The sequence below is a fragment of the Hemitrygon akajei genome, chromosome 16 (assembly GCF_048418815.1).
Source record: "Hemitrygon akajei chromosome 16, sHemAka1.3, whole genome shotgun sequence".
NCBI classification, from domain to species: domain Eukaryota; kingdom Metazoa; phylum Chordata; class Chondrichthyes; order Myliobatiformes; family Dasyatidae; genus Hemitrygon; species Hemitrygon akajei.
In genome coordinates this window covers 15,738,476-15,764,383 of record NC_133139.1, presented here as the reverse complement: position 1 = coordinate 15,764,383, position 25,908 = coordinate 15,738,476, and the positions used below count along the sequence as shown (strand labels likewise).

At 41.5% G+C, this 25,908-nt stretch overlaps 1 protein-coding gene across 2 annotated transcripts in view; it reads right to left on the bottom strand.

The window, feature by feature from the left end:
• Positions 1-25,908, bottom strand: part of LOC140739779 (uncharacterized) — a 187,915-nt gene that overhangs the window by 37,372 nt on the left and 124,635 nt on the right. For both annotated transcript variants that reach the window (XM_073068293.1, XM_073068294.1), the window contains 3 exons: positions 20,741-20,807; positions 8,955-9,069; positions 4,140-4,162 (listed from right to left, as the gene is read on the bottom strand). In XM_073068293.1, coding sequence (XP_072924394.1) covers positions 4,140-4,162; positions 8,955-9,069; positions 20,741-20,807 — 205 coding nt within the window. The remainder of the gene's footprint in view (positions 1-4,139; positions 4,163-8,954; positions 9,070-20,740; positions 20,808-25,908) is intronic.

Below are 25,908 nucleotides of genomic sequence, written 5' to 3'. Positions count from 1 at the left end.
TGATTATACACAGATTTATACGGATGGTGCTAAGGAACCTGAAACACGAGTGACAGGGTTTGGGATGGTTATACCAGCAAAAGAAATTGGAATCAGCAGAAGAACATCTAATAAGTTAGGGGTGTATACAGTGGAGATGTTGGCAGTGTTGGTTTCTCTGAGATGGGTGGAGAAATCTAGACAAGTCAAAGTATTGATGTACTCAGATTCATTCTAAGTTCTAGCAAGTTTAAGGTCTTTTCACTCAACAGCCGGCGTGATGTTATTTGAGTTACTGTCGCCTTCCTGTCAGCTTGAACCAGTCTGGGAATTCTACTCTTGTGCATGAAAAGCCCAGGAGATGAGCAATTTCTTAGACCCTCAAACCACATCGCCTGGCACCAACAATCATTCTACGACCAAAGTCAACTTAGATCACATTTCTTCCCCATTCTGATATTTGGTCTGAAGAACAGGTGAACCTGCTGACCAGGCCTGCATGCTTTTATGCATTGAGTTGATATATTGACATACAGCACAGAAATGGTTCTTGTAGTTCTTTGTGCCATGCCACCCAGCAACCCCTGATTTAACTCTAGCCTAATCACAGGGCAATTCACAATGCCCAATTAATCTACCAACCTGTATGCCTTTGGACTGTGGGAGGAAACTGGAGCACCCAGAGGAAAGCCAGGCAGTTACTGGGAGAATGTTGAAACTCCTAACAGACAGCGGCAGGAAATGAACCCCGGTCTGTAGTATTATAAAGTATTGTGCTAACCACTATGTTGTCATGCTGCCTCATGATTGGCTGATTAGATGTTTGCACTAATGAGCTGGTGTAGAGCTGTACCTTAGAAAGTGGCCACTGAGTGTATACTGCGGCAAAATGAACATCTTATTCTGAAAATAGCTAGAATCACCAGTGAGAAAGGATGAAATAAGTGTGAAAATGTCATGTTGTAGCATGTAAGTGGCCTATGTAAATGAGCAGATTTAAGATTCTCTATATGCTTAAAGCTCTCTTAAGTCACCACTCCAGTTCTGATCGTGGTAATTTGGATTTTCTGTTTGCTGCTAACAGACTTTGGAAAAGTTCCACTTTCATGAACAATATTCTGTGTGCAATGAAATTCAAATCAAAAATATCTTTCACCATAATGTTTATAGGAAATGAATAATTGCAAAACCAAAATATTTCTTATCCAGTTACAGAACATGAATATTCTTCAAATCATTCAGTCCCAATAACCCAATACTTTGGACAATTCTTATACCAACAAAAACTATGCATCAGGTTTTTCAATGAAATGGCTGGGCCTAATACTGTCTTTGCATAATCAGCAGCTGACTTGTACCAACAATGCTGCGTCTGAGTATCATTTTGAAACTCTAGTCTCTGTCATCTGTTTATACCAAGATATTTTATATTGTAAGAAATGACAAGTGCTAATTAGTCATAATGATATGTACATTCTGCAAATTTTCATTCACCTGATGTTTCTTTTTTGTCTTTACATAGTGGAAAATGGATGTCCTCCAGAATGGATCATGACAACACTGTTATTCTGTTTGAATCAGATCACACCTGAAATATTTCTTGTCATCAATCGTGTTTATACAACAAAAAATCTTTTTCAGTATAGAACTATTTGTGCAAATATTAGAGTAGAAGTTTGGATACATTGCTTAAAATTGTTTTGGTATATTACTTATACCACAAATGTATTGTATTCTGATTTACAGGGCTACTTCAGAGGCACAGATTTATAGAGAAATACAGCACAGGTATAAGCCTTTTGATTCAACCTGTCCATGCTTTAGTGATCCTTATGCTTAAAGAGATCTTACAACGGATTGCTTGACTTTTAGATGTTATTTAACTTCTTATTTAGCATTCATGCTGAAGACTGTTACTCACTTAACTTGTAAAACCAAAGGGGTATTAAAAAAAGTACTTGCTATAGAACACAAGAAAATAAGAACAGGAGGAGGTGGCCTGCACCTTCCTTCAAAATGGTCAAATGGCATCAAATCTAAGTCCTCTTCTACCCCAACTGTGCTCAATTCCGTGATCTTTCAAATCTACCTCCAGCTTGATCTAGCCTCCACCAACCTCTGGGGCAGAGAATTCCAGAGATTCATTATCCTCTGAGAGGAGACGATCTACACATCTTGTTTTAAATAAACAACCCCTTATCCTTCAACTACAGTATATCCCCTTGTTCATGACCTACTACTATTAAAATCATGTTAACATCTACTCTGTCAATCCCCTATGTTTTAAACTCCACTTCTGAAATTTGGTTTCATTTCTATCAAATTTCATAAAAGGTGCTTAAGCAATGCCCTCAAATTTACCTGGTTAACTTCATCAACTTTGGCTCCAACTTGCACTCTGCTCTCACATTTACCCGATTCATTTCTAACACCTCCTTCCCCTTTCTCGATCTCTGGAGATAGCTTATCTACTAATATCTTTTATAAACCCATTGATTCTCACAGCTACCAGGACTATACCTCTCCCCACCCTGTCACCTGAAAAAATGCCATTCCCTTGTCTGTCACATCTGCTCTCAGGATGAGGCACCCCATCCACCCGCCACACCATCAACAATAGGGTTCCTCTTGTCCTCACCTACCACCCCATCGGCCTCCATATCCAACAATTAATTTTTCATATCTTCCACCATCTTGAACAGGATTCCACCACCAAGCACATCTTACCCTCCCTACCCCACTTTCTGTTTTCCACAGGGATTGCTCCCTACTCAACTCCATTGTCCATTCGCCCCCTCCCCACTGATCTCCCTCCTGCCACTTATCCTTATAAGTGAAAAAATTGCCACACCTGGCCTTACACCTCCTGTCTCATGACCATTCAGGGCCCCAAACAGTCCTGCCAGCTGAGGCGACACTTCACCTGTGAGTCTGTTGGGGTCATCTACTGTATCCGGGATTCTGGGTGTGGCCTGCTGTATATCAATGAGACCTGACATAGATTGGGAGACAACTTTGCTAAGCACCTATGCTCTGACTGCGAGAAAAAGTGGGATCTCCCAGTGGCCACCCATTTCAATTCTACTTTCCATTCCCAATCCGAGATATCAGTCCATAGCCTCCTCTACTGCGGCAATGAGGTCACACTCAGGTTAGAGAGAAATACCTTATGAGGGGTGATTGATAAGCTCGTGGCCTAAGGTAGAAAGAGATGAGTTATACAGCTACCGTTACATGCATGTGCAGTTCAACTGTTTGAGTGAAGATACAAAAAGTCTTAAGTTAATAACTCATTCCTTCTACCTTAGGCAACAAACTTATCAATCACCCCTCGTATATTCCATCTGGGTAGCCTCCAACATGATGGGTTGGACATCAGTTTCTCGAACTTCCAGTAACTGCCCCCCCTTCACCATTCCCCTATTTCCATTTCCTTCTCTCACCTTATCTCTTTACCAGCCCATTGCCTCCCTCTGGTGCTCCTCACCCTTCCTTTTCTTCCATGGCCTTCTGCCCTCTCTTATCAGATTCCCCTTTCTGCAGCCCTTTGTCACTTTCACTAATCGACTTCCCAGCTCTTTACTTCTCCCCTCCCCTCTCCCAGTTTCACCTATCACCTATCACCTTGTACTTCTTCCTCTCCACCCCTTACCTTCTTACTCTGACCTCTAATCTCTTTTTTTGAGTCCTGATGAAGGGTCTCGGCCAGAAGTGTCGACTGTGTTACTCTTTTCCATTGATGCTGCCTGCCCTGCTGAGTTCCTCCAGCATTTTGTGTGTATAACTTATTCTTATCTTTGATAGATCGTTCATGTAACCCACCTCCATCCACCTGGCTGCTCTACATCCTTAACTCAAATCCTTGCCAAGTAATAAACACAAGAGCTACTGTAGATGCAAAATGCATGGAGGAACTCAGCAGGTCAGGCAGCATCTACAGAAAGCAATAAATAGTCGACGTTTCAGATCGAGCCCCTCCAAGTATGTTTAGTTCACAAGTGCAATACAGAAGAGTAAGTTAATCAAATCCCAATATTTCACTCTCCAAATAAATGTGTAACTTTCCATTCTAGAAACTTTAAAGGAGTAATGGAAAATTGTCTTTCAATACATTAATTTGTTGCATAAATCTATACTCTGTTTATGTAAACATTTCCTACCTGTTCATGGTCTTTGCCTTGTCCTGGAAAAGATTGGTAAATTCAGTTAATGATTTAAGCATATTTTTTTTTATCATGGACTAACTTGTGCCAGCTAAGTCCAAGAAGAGTCCAAGACTCGCTGGAGTATTCATGGAGCTGACTCTGTTCATCTCCCCTCCTGCTGAACTCCCCAGTGCAGTCCAACCTAATTAATTAGTCATGGGGAAGTTAACCTTATGTACCAGACGTCAATGGAAAAGAAATTTCTTTCAATATGAACTCATCTAAAGGACATACTACATCTAATCTCTTACTCTCTCTTGTTGCTCACAGTGCAGGCTACATTGGACCTTCTCATCTAAATGCCATGACATTTTTCTCCATTAAGTCTGAAGAGGACTTGAATTAAGAGAGCCTCCCCTTTAAAATTGGACCCCTAAAGTTTGCACTTATTGTTCATTATTAATTCTCCTTCATTCACTCCAAAACATCAATGCCCTCATCCATGCCCTCACTTTGGGAAGTCTGATCACCTAGCTGTACTTCTACTCCCTGAGTATAGGCAGAAACTGAAGTTTGCAGCACCAGCAGTGAGGACCACCAAGAAGGTATGGACAAGGGAAGCACAGGAGTTCCTACAGGACTGCTTTGAATTGGTGAACTGGACTGTATTCTTGGATTCATCTTTGAATCTGAATGAGAACGCTGCAGTTGTTACTGACTTCATTAAAACCTGTGTGGATGAGTGTGTGCCCACAAAGACTTGCTGTACATTCCCAAACCAAAAGCCATGGATGAACCAGGAGGTACATCGTCTCCTGAAGGCTAGATCTGTGGCATTCAAATCTGGCAACCCAAGCCTGTACCTGAAAACCAGGTATGATTTGCGGAGGGCTATTTCAAAGGCAAAAAGGCTATTTCGAATGAGGTTGGATGCGACATTGGATAAATGACAACTCTAACAGGGTCTAAAAGACATTACTTCCTACAAAGCAAAACCCAAAAGCATGAATGGCAATGATGCTTCACTACCAGATGAACTCAATGCGTTCTATGCATGCTTTGAAAAGGAGAACACAACTACAGCTGTGAAGATCCCTGCTGCACCTGATGATCCTGTGATCTCCATCTCAGAGGCTGATGTTAGACTGTCTTTAAAGAGAGTGAAGCCTTGCAAGGCAGAAGATCCTGATGGAGTACTCGGTAAGGCTCTGAAAACCTGTGCCAACCAGTTAGCGGGAGTATTCAGGGACATTTTCAACCTCTCACTGCTATGGGCAGAAGTTCCCACTTGCTTCAAAAAGGCAACAATTATACCAGTGCCTAAGAAGAATATTCTGGGCTGCCTTAATAACTATCACCCGGAAGCACTCACATCGACAGTGATGAAATGCTTTGAGAGGCTGGTTATGACAAGACTGAACTTCTGTCTCAGCAAGGATGTGGACCCATTGCAATTTGCCTATCACCACAATAGCTCATCAGTAGATGCAATCTCAGTGGCTCTCCACACAGCTTTAGACCACATAGACAACACAAACATCTACATCAGGATGCTGTTCATTGACTAAAGCTCAGCATTTAATACAATCAACCCCACAATTCTAATTGAGAAGTTGCAAAACCTGGGCCTCTGTACCTCCCTCTGCAATTGGATCCTTGACTTCCTAACTGGAAGACCACAGTCTGTGCGGATTGGTGTTAACAAATCCTCCTCGCTGACAATCAACACTGGCGCACCTCAGGGGTGTGTGCTTAGCCCACTGCTCTACTCTCTATATACACATGACTGTGTGGCTAGGCATAGCTCAAATACCATCTATAAATTTGCTTACGATACAGCCATTGTTGGTAGAATCTCAGGTGGTGATGAAAGGGCGTACAAGAGCGAAATATGCCAATTAGTGGAATGGTGCCACAGCAACAACCTGGCACTCATCATTAGTAAGATGAAAGAGCTGATTGTAGACTTCAGAAAGGGTAAGATGAAGGAGCACGTACCAATCCTCATAGAGGGATCAGAAGTAGAGAGAGTGAGCAGCTTCAAGTTCCTGGGTGTCAAGATCTCTGAGGATCTAACCTGGTCCCAACATATCAATGTAGTTATAAAGAAGGCAAGACAGCAGCTATACTATATTAGGAGTTTGAAGAGATTTGGCATGTCAACAAATACACTCAAAAACTTCTATAGTTGTACCGTGGAGAGCATTCTGACAGGCTGCATCACTGTCTGGTAAGGAAGGGCTACTGCACAGCACTGAAAGAAGCTGCAGAAGATGTAAATCTAGTCAGTTCCATCTTGGGCACTAGCCTACAAAGTACCCAGGACATCTTTAGGGAGCGGTGTCTCAGAAACGCAGCGTCCATTATTAAGGACCTCCAGCACCCAGGGCATGCTCTTTTCTCACTGTTACCATCAGGTAGGAGGTACAGAAGCCTGAAGGCACACACTCAGCGATTCAGGAACAGCTTCTTCCCCTCTGCCATCCGATTCCTAAATGGACTTTGAAGCTTTGGACACTACCTCACTTTTTGTTAATATACAGTTTTTCTGTTTTTGCACAATTTTTTAATCTATTCAATATACATAATTGATTTACTTGTTTATTTATTATTATGTTTTATTTTATTATTTTTTTTCTCTCTGCTAGATTCTGTGTTGCATTGAACTGTTGGTGCTAAGTTAAGAAATTTCACGTCACATGCTGGTGATAATAAACCTGATTCTGATGATAGTATGCCCTATGAATATTTCAAATGTGCTCTTAACAATAATCTTCAGATAATTCCTTTTGATGATAAGTTCAAAGCTTGAAGTAAATTTATTATTAAAGTATATATAAGTTACCATATATTACCTCAAGATCCATTTTCTTGCATGTATTTACAGGAAAATAAAGAGATTAAAATTTATGAAAAACTACACATAAACAAAGACTGATGAACATGCCCATGTGCAAAAGAAGACAAACTGCAAATAATAACTAATACTGAGAACATGAGCTATAAAGAGTCCTTAAAAATTAGTCTGTAAGTTGTAGAATCAGTTCAAAGTAATGGTGATGGTTGTAGGGTAATAACTGTTCTAGAACCTGTGCTGTGAGACCAAAGCTTCTTACCTTTTGCCCGAAGGTTGTACTGAGAAGAGAGCAGGGCTTGAATGGTGAGGGTCTTTGATGACGGATGCTGATTTCAATGGTGGGGAGGGCATTGCCTATGATGGACCTGGCTGTGTCAGCCACTTTATGTAGTCATTTCTGTTACTAGGCATTGATGTTTCCATACCAGGTTGTGATGCAACCAGACAGTACATTCTCCACTCTGCATCTATGGAAGTTTGTAGAAGTTTTTGGTGACATGCCAAATCTGCTCAAACCCCTAAGAAAGTAGAGGCTCTTGAGAAGCTCATGCAATAAGGGAGCATGGTTCAAGGCCAAAGAGAGTGTTAAATGACTTGATTCAATATGAAGATTTGACTCATCTTCAGAGCTTATGCCAGTTTCCAAAGCAAATCTCTTAAGTGGCCAGCAGCGCTTGGAGACAGAAGTGGCTGCAGATGCGGTAATATGGAGCAATAAAAATAACTGATAATCAACGTCATCATACAAACACCTGCTTTCTCAAAGTGGCATCTTTGTAGGTGGTCCTGGCAATTTGTTTGGTTGTCACCAGAATACCAAATTAGATTGCCCTGCTCCACATTGGTCACGGTCTCCTCATTAACAGCCAGTAACAATCTGTTTCAATGTGTGATGATCCATGCATCTTTTGTGATAAAAGAATAGTCTACCTTTACAGCTGTGTAGCAGTCATTGTTGGTCCAAAAAACACCGGCAGTGCTTTTATTGTCCAGACCTGCAAACTCAAAACTTCTGAAATTATGTGATCCCAGAAATGATAACTGGACACAATTTCTCCCTCTCTCTGATCATCAGGATGTAGGAAGGGAATGTAATCAGCAGCCCACAGCCTGATTGTATCACATGGGTAATAACACCATTTTATCTATTACATCTTTATGCATGGAAGGATTTAGATGCCAAGCAACATTATGGAGGCAAGAGTGGGCACTCTTTTGCAGTGGTTTGTCAGACTAGATATTCAGCTTGGGAGGGGGGAATACCACATTTTATACAACAGGAGTAAAGTTGAATAGAACTGGAGTTTGTAGAGAGGGTGCTGATTTAATCGCGCATGGTGGTTTGGTATGGGCATCAACCCCAAGACCACATTTAACAGCACATAGGCTGAAGTCTTTATTGGCTGTCAAATTTGCCTATGAATCTAAACAGAAACATTTTCTATTCTTCCAAAAAGAGGACAAAGAAGGAGTTTGTTTTTGCCTTTCAAGCTCAGCTACATAAACAGTTCATTTTTTATTTGCCATAAATACTGTTTTCCTTAGGGAGCTTGGCTCTGTTTTCTGCACGCTGGGTCATGCTCCTGCTATTCTCCAGAACAGCAACATCTAAAACTCATTGCCCATGAAGTGCCAGAAAACTTTGTCTTCGTACTTGCTTAAGCAAGTAACACATAGAGTTATCAACAAAGCATCCTTTATTGAAGAAAATCGCTTTCAAGTCTGCAATGTTCCAAAGACACACCACAGGATATATTCAATTCTAAAATATATATTTTTATACACTAAAATTACCAATGTGTTTGATTAGTACCTTACTTTCTGCAAGCTGAGTGAAAAGATTTCAGCTAAACAATCAAGCTTGCAGCTTTGAACCATTGTCCGTGGATATGTTGGTACGCTCAGAAAAAAGTGTGAAATTTCAACTAGAACTAATTGTTTGCAATAAGTGAAATAAGAATACATTTATTTACCTCAGATTCCTCTCGCTTCATATCATTATAACTTGGCTTTAGCTTGGCTAGCTGTTGAGTTCTGGCTGTAGGCTTGGCTTTCATTGTGGCAGGTTTCACAGGCCAAATGGCTGGTCTGCATTTTAGTCATAATATTTGTTTTAATTACAGTGCAGCGAAATGTTTAAAGCATCAAGTACTCACAATTTCCTTTACAAAAAAATCTCTACATGACATTAATTGATGCAGTTACAAGCTTAAACAATGTGTTAATAAAATAAAGATAAGAGAACAGTAGTAAACGAGCAGTGTGAGAGTCTGTTTATTTATTTATTGAGATACAGTGTGGAACAGGCCCTTTCGGCCCCTTGAGCCACACTGCCCAGCAACCCCTGGTTCAATTCTAGCCTAATCACGGGCCAAGTTACAATACCAAATACCCTACCAACCGACATGTCTTTGGATTGTGGGAGGAAACTGGATCACCCAGAGGAAACCCACGAGGTCAGAGGGAGATCGTACAAACTCCTTACAGGCAGCGACAGGAATTGAACTGGGTCGCTGGTACCGTAAAGCATTGTGCTAACCCCTAAGCTACCATGCCATCCTTTACAATTAACATTAATATTAATATTAAGTTTTAAGTAGAACTGACTCAATGGGCCAAATGGCCTAATTCTGCTCCTATATCTTAATTAGGAAAGGTGGGAAGAAAACATATACCTTGGCATATCAGATAATTAGATATCACTATCTAATTAAGATAGTGTATCTAAGATTACTGGATGTACATATAGTCAAATTATTATCACAACTAACATATTAGCACTTACTTATTGGTTGGCAAAACCTTTTTATTTGTATTACTAATGCTTGGCTGTTTCCCCTAGAAAACAACTCAATTTTATAAATCAACTCAATTGATGAATGTGCCGTACTTGACAAAATAATTGTCCATTATGGTGCCCCTCATGAAGCTTTCTTTGATCCCTTAAAGCAACAGAAAGGGGAACTATTCCTGCAAAATTTCTCTTGTTGCAAAAGCGATGCAGTTTCACTGTAACAGATGCCATCTGCTGTAACACAAACACTACACTATCATTACAGCTCTATCACACAGTCTGGGCAAACACTGCCTCGGGAAAACATTCATGCTGGTGTTCCTCCAAGCTAAATTACAGATCAATGAAGGGCAGTGGGAGTTAATTTACAGCTACATTGTCAGAGAAACAAAAGTGGTCTCGATTACTTAATGAGTTTTTTCACAGGGTTCACAGCAAATCATATTGGCTGTGAGAATTCCCATAAAACATTTCACTCAATGATCAAAACAGTTATGATACATTTGTAACTGTTTTGATCATTAAATGTACTATGGGAATTACAATTATTATAAAGTAATATCTCATGTACACATTTACCTGTTCCAGATTGCTACCCATCTCATTGATAATCCTTCATTTTCCTTCAATTGATTGCCATGTTATTTCCACAGGAACATTGACCATTAACCTCTACTTGGTCCCATAATGTCTATAGAGTGAATCAATCCTGTAGCTCAGAAAGCCTTACAGATACTATTGATCACAGATACTAAATGATCTTTGTTCATTGAATATTTTAGCATCTCCTGATTTCACATTCCAATTCTATTTGTAAAACCACTTCAGAAGCTCTCTGACAACATTGAAGTATTTTGTCAGCAATTTACAACCCGTCAGTTGTTTTACCAAAGAAACATACTGCTTTCTTAATTTCCTCATTCTTCTATGAACAGGAGTTCCCTATTTAATTTCAACAAATTCTGTATCACATATTTTAATTTCTTTATAAGACCATAAGACATAGGAGCAGAATTGGGCCATCTGGCCATCGAGTCTGCTCCACCATTCAATCATGGCTGATCGTTTTTTCTGTCTCCTCCTCAACCCCAGTTCCCAGCCTTCTCCCCAAAACCTTTGATGCCACGTCCAATCAAGAACCTATCAATCTCTGCCTAAAATGCACCCAACAACCTGGCCTCCCCAGCTGCCTGTGGCAATGAATTCCACAAATTCACCACCCTTTGGCTAAAGAAATTTCTCCGCATCTCTGGTTCAAAAGGGCGCCCCTCTACCCTGAGGCTGTGCCCTCTTGTCCTAGACTCTCCCACCATGGGAAACATCCTTCTCACATCTACTCTGTCCAGGTCTTTCAACATTCAAAAGGTTTCACTGAGGTCTCCCCTCATCCTTCTGAATTCCAGCGAGTACAGACCCAGAGCCATCAAATGCTCCTTTCATTCCTGGAATCATCTTTGCGAACCTCCTCTGGACCCTCTCCAATGCCAGCACATCTTTTCTCTGAAGTGCCCAAAACTGTTCACAATACTCAAGGTGAGGCCTCACTAGTGCCTTACAAACCCTCAGCATCACTTCCTTGCTCTTGTATTCTAGACCCCTTGAAATGAATGCTAACATGGCATTTACCTTCCTCACCAACGACTCAACCTGCAAATTAAACTTTCGAGTGTTCTGCACAAGGACTTCCAAGTCTCTCTGCATCTCAGATTTCTGGATTTTCTCCCGGTTTTGAAAATAGTCCGCACATTATGCATGAGTGCACGACTTATGCCAGCAATAGGTATATTTAAAAATTTGCATTTCCATATTTCCTCAAGATATGAAATGAGGCTATTTGTCCATCAATTCCATGCAATTTCTCAGTGCATTCTGATCACTCACATCCCCACTTACAGTATTTCCCCATGAACCAACCAACTCTGCTTTCCCAATTATCCCAGCAGTCGCCAATGCTAATAATCAATTAACTTAGCAGTCAGCTTGTCTCTTTTGATGTGACAGGAAACCAAAGCACTCAGAGGAAACCCATGTGGTCACAAGAAGAACCTTTAAGCTCTTCCATGAAGATTTTATAACAGGAGAATTATTATTGTCAATGTACTAAAAAAGTCAATTCCCATTCTTAAGATATTGGGCTGGATCACATTAACTACTGTCTTTAGTCCATAATAATCTGTGGGGTAATGTTAGCTTGCTTCAGCCTTGGGCATTCCAGGACCAAAGCACAGAATACAATGGAAATAAGATGCAGGGACTTCTGCATCCCATTTTATCTCTGGAGTCTTATTGTTTTCAAGGGTGCTCCATACTGATCTGACAGGAGGGATCAGATGCTTTGGCTCTTCTTCTTAGGCAGTCTCTTGGGATTGAACATGACTTGCTTCCACTTCAGTTCTGTCGGTTCTGAGGTGAGGCCATTATGTCAGGCGGGTAGCATGTGAGATCAGAATCAGAATAAGGTTATCATTTTCAATGAGTTTCTGCATACTCTCATTGGAGACAATCAAGATAATCAGAGCCATTCCAGATACTTCCTCTCCATTTTTAAAGGTATAGACAAGGTATAACAGAGGATTCTATATATTCTAGGAGGCTTTAATAACATCAGATAAAGACATCCTCCATTCACCAGGTAAATTCTGACAGAGACCTATGTTTTGTGGCTGTTTAATAACACTTCAGTGAACGTGTTGTCAGAGTTCAACATTGTGAACATAAACAAGGAACATCTGCATTATGCAGTTTGATGACCTGGGTTGAAATAATCTCGACTCTGGAGTGCAGTCAACATAGATGTAGCAAGAGTTGACCCTATAAAGGATAGAGAGGTAATCAATATAAGAAGAAGCCCTTTGGGACTCTGTGCTCAACTCTGACTTCATTCCACAGCACAGTATACCATCTTGCCACCACCTCAGTCTAACAAGAAGGTGAAAAGGCTAGTAAAGCTGGAAATAGTGATTATGTTGAAGTTCTTAAACTTGGTGGAAATGAATGAACTTCACATATACTTAAGATTTGGTGTAGATTTATTTGAATGGTTTTGCCAACCATTATTAAAAAGTGTTCGTTGAAAATGTATTTTAATTAATGTTAACATTTTAATTAATTATCCGTTAATTGTGGTCAAGTGGAATTATTGTTTTTAAATGGTTTCACTGTAGTTTATAGTAATTTATTTAAATCTTTTTCATGTGTTCCTAAATATCTCTGACTTCACATTTATCCACATTATACTGCCTATGTCATGTTTATTTGCTCACTCACTATTTGCCCATCTTATGTTTAATTGCATTTTTAATTTTTTAAAATTACTGTAAAACACCACAACAAAAGAAAATTAGAACGGTGGGCAAAGTTGAAACATAATTAAACCCTTGGTCGCAGAAGTGGGCTTGAAGAGAGATATCAAAATGGAGAGGTTTGAAGAGGCAGGTTATTTAGAAAGAGATATCTTAACAATTCAAGTCAAGTCAAGTCACTTTTTATTGTCATTTCTACCACAACTGTTGGTACAGTACATAGTAAAAATGAGACTTTTTTTCAGGACGTTGGTGTTACATGACACAGTACAAAAACTAGACTGAACTACGTAAAAAACAACACAGAAAAAAACTACACTAGACTACAGACTTACCCAGGACTGATTGAAGTGCACAAAACAGTGCAGGCATTACAATAAATAATAAGCAGGACAGTAGGGCAGTAAGGTGTCAGTCCAGGCTCTGGATATTGAGGAGTCTGATAGCTTGGGGGAAGAAACTATTACATAGTCTGGTCGTGAGAGCCCGAATGCTTTGGTGCCTCTTCCCAGACAGCAGGAGGGAGAAGAGTTTATATGAGGGGTGCATGGGGTCCTTCATAATGCTGTTAGCTTTGTGGATGCAGCGTGTAGTGTAAATGTCCATGATGGTGGGAAGAGAGACGCCGATGATCTTCTCAGCTGACCTCACTATCCACTGCAGGGTCTTACGATCCAAGATAGTGCAATTCCCGAACCAGGCAGTGACGCAGCTGCTCAGGATGCTCTCAATTCTATGCATGGCTACTGCCGTTGGACTAAAGAATGAGGGTGCATCTAACATTTCAGAGGTATGCTAACAGATTTCAGGCAGGAGAATTATAGTTAAGGTTAGAGATATGCAAAGGCAGAATATAGATTCGCCAGTCGGTGATATAGCAACACTTGCACCTGACTTCGAGGCGAGTGGTCCCGGGTTTCAATCCGGCTGGCTCCTTGCATGCTTTCCATCTGCCTGAGCTTCATAAAAAACGAACACGAATGAAATGGCAAAGTTGCCACCCAATGCGCCACAAGGCACGGAGAGGAACAATCACCATCAAATCACAACATAGATTAAATCTAAAATCAGAAGTAAATATTGACAGGACCAGAACTTGGATTAAGGCAGAATATAGGTTGTAAATTTTTCAAACATTTGAGGCTTACATGGTCTAACAGGGTTCCCAACCTTTTTTATGTCGTAGACCAATACCATTAAGCAAGGGATCCATGGACCCCAGGTTGGGAACCCCTGGTCTACTGGTTGAGTTATAATTGAAACCATATAGAAATTATAATGGCAGGGATAATGGTTTTGATGTTCAATGGTACATGGGCTGAAATGGAAAATGTCAGCAGTTGGAATTAATAAAGAGAATATTGACCAAGAAACTTAATTAGGACTCTGAAGTTGCATAAAGTGTGGTTCCGTCAAGGAACAGTGGTAGCAGAAAAAAACAGTATGTTAATAAAATGACATTAAAGATTCATATTACATCATTATTTGCAAGGAATTCAGATGAAACAAAAGCTGAATCTTACCAGTGGAATCAGCAATGTTATACAAGCATGCTCAATGGATTACACTTCCTCATATGTAGTTAACACTCCTGCTGAGTCAGACTAAGCAGATTCAGTTATAGCATCAGTGGTGGCAATGAGGGAAAGTGGAAAGGGAGGAAAGAACAGGACAGGTGGCCGATGAACAACTGAACGTAGAAGTTTAGAATTTGCCAGCAGATTGATGCTGGCCAACTCCCATTTACAGCAATGTTCTAATTAGATAAAAAATCTTCTTTTACCTTTTTTTCATGAATATATGCTTTTCATAGCTCGGGCTCTTTCTGAATGCCAGAAACATTCAGAAGCACCAGCAAAGCCAAATGTCTTCGAATAGATGGCAAATCTAGCACTGCCGAAAACCTTTCAAAAGAACTTTGCCACTTGTCAAAGATTTTCTTAGTTTCATGTACTAGGGGCTTGATCTGACAATTACAAGGCTTCGTCCAGCAAGTCTAGGAGGCTTTCGCCAAATAAGTTATTTTGTCACTGATACATTCAAGGTAAGGGCACGAGTGAGTTTTAGAAGAAAAGATGGACAGGTCGTTATGTACTACTGCTATGGTGCATCAGTGGTGGACTGCATGAATGGTTGTGCCTGTCAAGAAGGGTGTAGATGAGTATTAGAGTTAGGGAGCATCCATAGAATGTACGGATGTTTGGATTTACTTAGACATGCTTCCTTAAATAAAGATATTCTGCACACAAGAGATCCTATAGACATTGGAAATCTTGAGCAACAACACAAATGTTGTAGGAACTCAACAAGTCAGGCAGCATCTATTGGGGGGAATAAACTGTTGACATTTCAAGTCGAGATCCTTCATCAAGACTCATAGAAATTGCTTGGAGTGATTGGATTTCAATGTTAATTGAAGGAATTAGCAGCTAAAAAGATGGGACTGAGTAACTTCATGTGCGAGTTCGAGACAACATGCAGACTTTAAAGGATGGAAGTGGCAAAGACATATGAGACAGTATTTTAGAGTACATTTCTTATCATGACCAAGGAATGGATCTTTTAAATCCGTTTTGGTGAACACTGTTGCACATGTTGTGAATGTATAATTATATATATACCTGAAAAACTATTAATTTGCTTGGTCTCTATTTGCTTGTCACTTCAGTCCCTGCATGCTTCCACTCACTGAGACCCTAGTCCTGCTCTGCTTAAACATCACAGCCCTGGTTCTTGCCTTGGTTGTCTTGGTTATCTATGCTTACCTGAATGATACTGAGGCCCTGTTTCCCATATTCCATTTAAACTTACAGGAATCATTGAAAAAATGTATTAATCAACCACACACTAAGAACAAGATGTGAATTAGCATCCTGGAGTATTGATAAGAATATCATCCAATGGTCAGTTGAATCTGCCAGTCCAACACTACCACCAGTCCCGGAGCAGGCACTGAGAAGCAGATTACCAAGACAGTGAAGTGGTTTTCCGGAGGGGGTGGGTGAGATGGAGGTGTGGATCAGAGGTGAGGAGAGCAGGGTGTTAAGGGTTGTGATTTTGCAGAGAAAGGCCGTGAAGGGTGGGCATGTGGGCATGAGGATATGGGCAGCAGAGAGAGGCTATAAGATCAGCCCCAGGTCTGAGATAGGCTTCCAGACATAAGATGCTGTTACCATAGCATTAGGTTAGAAGACAATTTGGAATTGAAATTGATTTATTATTGTCACATGTATTGAATGCAGAGAAAAACCTGTCTTGTATTCTGTTCATACAGATCAATTCAACTCACAGTGCTTTTGGGTAGCACAAGGTAAAACAATAAGCAAGGGCAGAATAAAGTGTAACAGCTACAGAGAAATTGCTGTGCAGGTAGACAATAAGGTGCAAGGTTATATCGAGGTTAGTTACAATATACGCTTTAGAAAACTTGCTCAAGGTGAACTGCAAGCTGGTGGTCTCAGGTGAGTAGTCAGATTATTAATTATTATCAGCACATGAATTATTCTAAAAATATATCCTAAATAGCAATTTTTATGGAAGATATATCTTATAGTACATCAAATAGCTCAGTGAAATATCTGAAGGGAAAAGCATTAAACCAGCTAGTCAGAGGAAGATGGATAACAGGTATTCCCCAGCTGGGACCAAGATAAGATCAGATAAACAACTGGTAAAGCAGATGACAGCTCCAGTTTAAGATCTACTTTAATGTTTGAGACCTGTCTCATTCATTGCCCTTGTGCATGCTCTAGAATGTCCACCATATGGGCAGCATGCCAGTGTAGCGGTCAGCACAATGCTAGCTGTAAAGTTGATTCGGATTTAATTCCCATCACTGGCTGTAAGGATTTTGTAAGTTCTCCCGGACTTCAACTACAACACAGAATCTTGCCATCTTCAGAAGTTTTCTGATGACTCTGCCATAGTTGGATGCATCAGCAAGGGAGATGAGGCTGAGTACAGGGCTACGGTGGGAAACTTTGTCACATGGTGCAAGCAGAATCATCTGCAGCTTGATGTGAAAAAGACTAAGGAGCTGGTGGTGGACCTGAGGAGGGCTAAGGCACCGGTGACCCCTGTTTCCATCCAAGGGGTCAGTGTGGACATAGAGGAGGATTACAAATACCTGGGGATGCGAATGGACAATAAACTGGACTGGTCAAAGAACACTGAGTCTGTCTACAAGATGGGTCAGAGCCTTCTCTATTTCCTGAGGAGACTGAGGTCCTTTAACATCTGCCGGATGATGCCAAGGATGTTCTACGAGGCTGTGGTGGCCAGTGCTATCATGTTTGCTGTTGTGTGCTGGGGCAGTAGGCTGAGGGTAGCAGACACCAACAGAATCAACAAACTCATTCGTAAGGCCAGTGATGTTGTGGGGGTGGAACTGGACTCTCTGACGGTGGTGTCTGAAAAGAGGATGCTGTCCAAGTTGCATGCCATCTTAGACAATGACTCCCATCCACTCCATAATGTACTGGTTAGGCACAGGAGTACCTTCAGCCAGAGACTCATTCCACTGAGATGCAACACTGAGCATCACAGGAAGTCATTCCTACCTGTGGCCATCAAACTTTACAACTCCTCCCTCAGAGTGTCAGATACCCTGAGCCAATAGGCTGGTCCTGGACTTATTTCCACTTGGCATGATTAACTTATTATTATTTAATTATTTATGGTTTTATATTGCTATATTTCTACACTATTCTTGGTTGGTGCAACTGTAATGAAACCCAATTTCCCTCGGGATCAATAAAGCATGTCTGTCTGTCTGTTTGACCATGTAGGTTTCCTACAGTTCACCCCAAAATTCCAAAAGGATGCATAATTAGAGTTAATGCGTTGTGGCTATTCTATGTTGGTACCAGAAGCATGGCGACATTTGTGGACTGCCCTCGCCATACTCCAGGACCGTGTGGGCCGCTGATTTAAAAAACACATTTCACTGTATTTCCAATCTTTCAATGTGCATGTGATAACTATATGTATGAAACTCTGCATCATGAACCCTGCTGAATTCCGCCACCAGACTGTCTGTTGCTCCGTTAGCTTTATTATTCTACTACTGAGCTTTTGTCTCAGAAAATAATGCCTTGTTAGCAAATAAAAAGCTGACCCTGTAAACCTGAACTGTTAATAGCTGAACTATTTCTGTGCCAGAAATGGAAAGATTGAAAACCTATTACGGACTTCCATCGCTACTACTTCTGTGCTGCTGCATAAAGTTGTACAAGCTTCAACACAGTTGTAAAAACAAAATGGAATCTTTTTAATTTACCGAACAGCACTGTATAAGTGTCCTTCAGTGTTCTGGAAGAGTTCAAAGTTAAATTATAAATACAGCTGGATTCTGGCCCATTGCCCAGACTCATTGCCTGTCCGGCACTTACTGATTGTGTCGTGGTTCCAACTGAACAGATGCAGGCATCCAAGTTTTGGCATTCCAATTCCTTAGAGTGTGGTTAGCTACTGCTGTCCCTTTAAGACTCACACTGCCGATTATTGTTTGCCATATTCCTTCATGGAGAGTCTGTACTTAAAGGCCTCAGGCTGAGCGCTCAGTGCTCAACTGTAGGAGATCCATTTCTAGTACGACTGTTTGTGATTTTGCCTTTGGATTTCATGTGTGTTGTCTTGTTTATTTTGAGTCTGAGTCAATTCTAGATCCTACTTCGCCATCATCCATAGCTCTGTCATTACAGATGCAGGTGCAGAGTGGCGAACAAGCTGATGGTTTGTCCCTGGAAGATGGATATTGAGGTCTAGCAGGTCCTCAAGTCACAATACTGTTAGTCTTTGTTCTGTTTATGCCCTGACTGCCTTTGATAGAAGACAAGGATGGGTGCAGAGCCTTTTCTCTTGATATATGTTTAAAAGCTAGTTAAATTTCTGTGCATAAACAAAAGAAAATTTGCAGATGCTGGAAGTCCGAGCAACACACACAAAATGCTGGAGGAACTCAGCAGGCCAGGCAACATCTATGGGAAAAAGTACAGTTGACGTTTCAGCCTGAAATGTCGACTGTATTTTTTCCATAGATGCTGCCTGACCTACTGAGTTCCTCCAGCATTTTGTTTGTTTTGTTTACATTTCTGTGCATATCATTAACAAAGCAAATACAAACGCACACTATGAGCAAGACAATTGAACGTATCTTTATTTTCCTCACCTCCAAGTCTGGCTGATATAGGCTCCCAGAGAGGGTTGCTCTGTGTTGCTGGGACATCCCAGTATATTTGTATTTCACCACTGGATTCTATGTGTAGTTCAGCAAAGGTGTAGAGTAACAGATGCACTAGCTCATTTGCACCTGGACTGACAGAGAGGTTGTGCACTTGTGGGATTCACATAGGTGTGAGCAGCAGAATGATGTTAGATCCCTTCTGAACCACTAGCCATAGCCAACAAGAGTCTAATGTATACAGCTGTATGCATCTAATTCTAAGGCAATGTTTATGATTTTCAAGTGGCAGGGTTTAGATACATCTGCACCAAAGGAGCTTTAAGGAGCTCCTTCCTTCCTCTAGCCTGCAGGTCACCTTGGTGTAGGTGTAGCACCTACTCAGCACCCCGATCGGGATCAAATGAAGCTGTGGAAGCAGGTGGTGGATAGTTATATGAACAGCCAGTGCATATCACAAGTCCTGGCTACACGACCACTGATGCCAATCAGTGATGACAATCTCTGAAGAGTATTGGTATTGGCTGGGTTCACCCATCTTGAAAAGACACTGACCAGAAGAAGGCAATGGCAAAGCACTTTCACTGAAAAATTTGCCAAGAACAATCATGGTTATGTAGACCATGATCACAATGTCATACAACATGGCTGATAATGATAATGATGTTTGTGATTTTAACACACACAGAACCTTGAGTTAAAATTTACATCCTTCCATTGTAATATTGATGGAAGATTTTCAGTAACATGGTCTAACTGGCAAAAACAAACACAGCAAGTGGTGTAAATAGCCGGTTAGACTGGAGCTTCTGCTGAAGTTATGGCAGGTAATTCAAAGAATCTCAATTGAAATCATGGGACCAAAACTCACTTAAACAAAAGTTCTTATTCATGAAAAACAGACGATTTTGGGATGAACTCCAGCTATCTACTGTTTGCCAATCTTGTCCCATTCATTGCCCAGTTTCTTTCTGTAGATTTTAAAGATGGCCAATGTAGCAGACAATTCTAACCAAAAGAATTGACACTGCCCACAATACCATGGATTTGCTATACTTCCATGATGCACCCTGAGCTGCAATAATGATTGTTCCAAACCCACAGTTATGTATTTGATACTTTGGTAGCAATTAGCAAACATACAATCTTGAAGTAAAGAAACTGAAGTGCACCCAAGTATAAGATAAGCATAATTGGGCATAATTGAGTGGTCAGCAAAAGAATTGACCCCTCAGCCCCAAAATGCCCAAAGGAAAGTACAAAAATGTAATTTATTTTCCCTTCATTTTTACCAAGCATTCTCCCCCCGCACTCCTATGACTAGTTACAATAAATGCACAACACACTATACAATGCAGATAGAAAACAGATGCATGGCTCCTACAACAAGGAACCCACATCCTTAACTCTGTCTATTTCAACGTGTATAATCTCGGCTGTGAAGTGCTTTTTGTATATTTCTCCTCGGAGAGAGTTATTTACCTGTTTGGTTGGAAGTTTTTATCGAGCTTTTTGTATTCACTGAGCTTGATGTATCTTGGTGCATTGCCTGAAGAAAATAGAATTGTTAACATGAGTATAATTCTGGTGCATGGTTTATAAAATAAGAAACATAGTGATTTTATAGTACTAGTATAATGACATATATTGAGTCCCATCTGAGCAGAACAAGAAAGTCCATGCAGAGTTGAAAGGTCTAAACCAAAGATTTTCATCCTTTTCATAAACACAATAGATCCTGCAGATGCTGGAAATCCAGAGTAACTCACTCAAAATGCTGGACGAAATTGGCAGGTCTGGCAGCATCTATGGAGAGGAATAAAGACTTGATGTTCCCAGCCAAGATATCTTTTGCTACTAGCGCACAATGGAATTTAAACTGCAGACAAATGATTGTCACCCTCTACCTTGTTAACATGTAATTTCATGATTGTACAGAATCACCTTTGACCTTTCAGAAGGCCCATGACAAGGTGCACACAAGAGGCTACTTACCAAGTTAAGATACAGGGAAGTTGCTGGTGTGGTTAGAGCATTGGCTGATTGGTAGGAATCAGCCAATGGGAATAAAAGGATCCTTTTCTAGATGGCTTCCGGGGACTAGTGGTGTTCTACAGGAATTGGTGTTGGAACCACATTTTTAACACTGTATATCAATGACTTAGATAATGGAATAGATGGCATTGTTGCCAAGTTTGCAAAAGATATAAAGATTGGTGGAGGGGCGGGTATCATTGAGGAAACAGGAAGGCTGCAGAAGGACTTAGACAGATTAGGAAAATGGGCAAAAAAGTGACAAGTGAAATACAATGTTGGTCATGTACTTTGGTAGAAGAAATAAATGTGCAAAATATTTTCTAAACAGGGAGAAAACCCAAAAATATGAGATGCAAAGGGACTTGGGATTCCTTGGGCAGAAGACTCTACAGGTTAACTTGCAGGTTGAGTTGGTGGTGAGGAAGGCAAATGCAATGTTAGCATTCATTTCATGAGGTCCAGTATGTAAGATCAGGAATATGCTGCTGAGGGTTTATAAGGCACTAGTGAGGCCTCACCTTGAGTACTGTGAACAGTTTTGGACTCCTTATCTAAGACATGTTGGCACTGGACAGGGTTCAGAGAAGTTCATAAAAATGATTCTGGAAATGAAAGAGTTATCATACAAGGAGCATTTGATAACTCTGGGCCTGTATTCACTGGGATTTAGAAGGATGAGGGGGAATCTCATTGAAACCTTTCGAATGTTGAAAGCCCTAGACAGAGTAGATGTGGAAAGGATGTTTCCTATGGTGGGGCAGTCTAGACAAGAGGGCATAGCCTTAGGATAGAGGGTCGTCCATTTAAAATAGAGGCAGAGAAATTTCTTTAGCTAGAGGGTGGTGAATTTGTTACCACAAGCAGCCATGGAGGTCACGTCATTGGGTGTATTTAAGGCAGAGATTTTTAAGGTCTTGATTGGCCATGGCATCAAAAGTTCGAGGGAGTGGGGCTGAGAACGGGAAAGAAAGGATCAGCCATGATTGAATGGTGGAGCAGACTCGATGGGCCAAATGGCCTAATTCTGCTCTATTAAATATTCCATTAGAATTCAGGGTTTAGTTAATTTAAATTCTGATGAATCTTTAAGCTGTGAATACCTGTGGAACTTGGGCAGGGTGTCAAGTTAATTCACACTGTGTGCTGATTTGGCTAATTTTAGTTGCAGCCACCACTGGGACTGCTACAGCAAGTAAATGTCACCATATTGGGAATAAACAACCACCATGCCTTGGATGGACATTTGTCCAAAGTTGTTCTTCAATATGAGCATGTAGCACACTTCATTAGAATGTGGTATTGGGAGCTTTTGTTACATCTCCACAAGTTGTAGCATTGCTGCAAGAAAATGACCAACATTACTCACCATACAGAGATCCATAATGCAACATATATTGTATACTTGCGGACATTGGTATAAAAGTGGATAGACACAGAAGATTCTGAAGATGCTGGAAATCTTGAGCAAGTCCTGACAAAAAGTCTCAGCCTGAAACGTCCACTGTTCATTCCCCTCCACAGATGCTGCCTGACCTGCTGAATTCCTCAAGCATTCTGTGTGTATTGCACTAGATTTCCACAGGATGTGTCATATTGTGGGAGAATCTAAAACTACAGGTCACTGTTTTAAAAGAGAGGTGAAGGAAAACCTTTTCTCTCAAAAGGACCTGATTACATTATAATTCCCGTTATCTGTTATCCCATTGTTTGGAAACCCACATAGTCAGGCATCAAGGATGACTGGGATGCTATTTCTCAAGTTCCTTTAACTTAACTGGGGCTTTTGCCCTCCTTATCTTTAATCTCACAGAGACCTTATTTTCTGTGCTCTCTTTAACCTCGTCGAGGCCCTACTTCCAGCAAGCCCTTTTAACGCTCCAGTATCCCACTTGCTGCACTTCTTTTAAACTCACCAGAGCCCCATTTCCAGTACTCTTTAAATTCACCAGCTTCACTGGAAAGGTCATTATACTACTGTGTAATATATGAAAGTAATTAAATCAATAGTAACACACACAAAGTGCTGGAGGAACTCAGCAGGTCAGGCAGCATCTATGTAGAGGAATGAACAGTCAACATTTCAGACCAACACCTTTCATCAGAGTATTTTTAAAGCAGACGTAGATAGATACTTGATAAGCAGAGGGCTGGGAATGCATAATTAAAGTTACAATCAGATCAGCCCTGATGTCATTTAATGGCAGATCAGCCTAGACGGGCCAAGTGGCCTCCTTGAACTCTTCACTGGTATTTTGCATATTGATAAATTCTGGGCAATGGCCATGATTTCATTTGGCAGAATTCATGTTGGGATTCGTAGACACCCATTGGAGTGATAGATTTGGGTAAACCTTAAAGAAATGCAGCTATTTTTTCAGCTATGCTTGCAATAGTTAGGACTAACCTACAAAACCACATTTGTAGGATTATGAAACTGATTTTCTCAGTCTAAAGTACACCCTTCAAGGTTTAGCAGCAACTATGTAGATCGCTGTTAAAGGACCTCAGAAGTGTGCAATCCGCCTCAGGTCAACATCTGGCAGGCACTAGAGGAGCTGAGCACAGTAATTAGCAAGCAGGAAGCAATGCACCCTGAAGCCTTCCTTATCATTGAGGGGGATTTCAACCAGGCTAGCTTGAAGTCTCTGAACAACTACCACCAATATATTAACTGTGGAACCAGACGAGCCAACATACTTGACCACTGTGATACCACCATCAAGAATATTTACTGTGCCATCCCAAGCCTGTCATAAGTTGGGTGTTGAATCAGGACCCAACTGCAGGACACAGACATTGGAGTCCCAGAAACAGGACTAGACAGAACCCAAGGATGGGACGGGATGCAGTCGAGGCAAGGGAAGCAGGACCAGGACGAGGGACTGGGAACAAGGAGCCTGGGGTGGACTCCAAGCCCGAGACTGGACAAGGACCCAGAACCTGGGTCTTGCCTCAGGCTCAGACCCCCAAACCCAGTCAAGGATGTGACAAAGCTTGGCTAGGGACTTGGGTCAAGGCTGCAGACTTGGGGCTTAGCTGGAGACTTGGGGTCTTGAGGCTTGGCTGGAGGCTGTGGTCCTGGAGCTAGGGGCAGACTAGAAACTTTACATCAACATGGAGCTGGGACTTATCCTCCAACAAGTCAGGACTCATCTATAACTCCACACCAAGGTGGGGCAGGATCATCCATCAGGTAACAGCAGAACAGCCTGACCTACCCAACAGAGGCCAAGACAAGACAGATTCCCCTGCAGGGCAACAGCAGAACAGCCTGACTTACCTCAGAGGCAAGGACAGGAAGAGACAAACACCAAAGAACAACAGACAGTTCCACGTCTGCATCAGGGTAGCTCCAAGTAGCCATTACAGCCAGCAGCCTACAGAAACAACCAGATCCCCACCTAGCTTGGAGTGGCTGACAGCCACCCAGCTGGCCCAGGTAACAGCTGAATCCCTATCACAATGGCAGCTCCAAGTACTGCCAACAAGGCTCCCAGAAGCCATGGTTCGCCAACACAGCCCCAAGGATGGCAATAGCCCATTCTAGCCATCTATAACCACAAGACAAACCCCCCCAATGCCAGGGCCACTTATATTCCCAGTTCCAATATGAGCCTCAGGTGTTTCTGCTTAAGTCCAACTGCAGCAAGGGACCGCTGGAAAACCCGGAGTCCAGAGTCTGCGGACCGGACCACGGACTTCGGACTGAACCACCACAAAGCCGACACACTGGTTCCACTCCAACTGTACAAGCAGGGACAAAAGACTGCAGCACCAGTGGTATGGTCCAAGACGGCATAGTCAGGGGAGGGAGAGGAGCACCCTCAAAACGGCTTTGAGTCAGTAGACTGGACAACGTTCAGAGATTCATCTTCAAATCTGAATGAAAATGTCAATGTCACAGTTGTCACCAACTTCATTAAGACCTTTGTGGATGAGTGTGTGTCTTTGAGAACATACTGGACATACCCAAACCAAAAACCGTGGATAAACCAGGAGGTTTGTAGGCTGCTGAGGGCTGGATCTGTGGCATTCAAGACTGGTGATCAAGAACTACGCAAGAAGTCAAGATATGACCTATGGAAGGCTATTTTAACAGCAACTAAACAATTCCAATTGAGGTTAGAGATGGAATTGAATGTACATTGACTCTCGTAAGGTTGGCTGGCCATTACTTTTTACAAAGTGAAACTTAACATCATTAATGGCTGTGATGCTTCATTCCCAGATGAGTTCACAACCTTTTATGCATGCTTTTAATGGGTGAACAAAACTACACCTGTGCGAATTCCTGCAGCAGCTGGTGACCCTGAGATCTGTGTCTCAGAGGCTGATGTCACAACATCTTTCAAGAGGGTGAACCCTCACAAGGTGTCAGGCCCAGAAGGTATACCTGCTCGGGCTCTGAAAAGCTGTGCCAACCAACCGGTAGGAGTGTTCAAGAACATCTTCAATCCCTCACTCCTGCAGTCGGAGGTTCCCACTTGCTTCAAAAGGGTGGCATTAATACCAGCGGAGTGGAGAAGAGTAGGGCGAGCTGCCTCAATAACCATTGCCCAGTGGAACTCACATCTACTGTGATGAAGTGGTTTGAGAGGTTGGTCATGACTAGA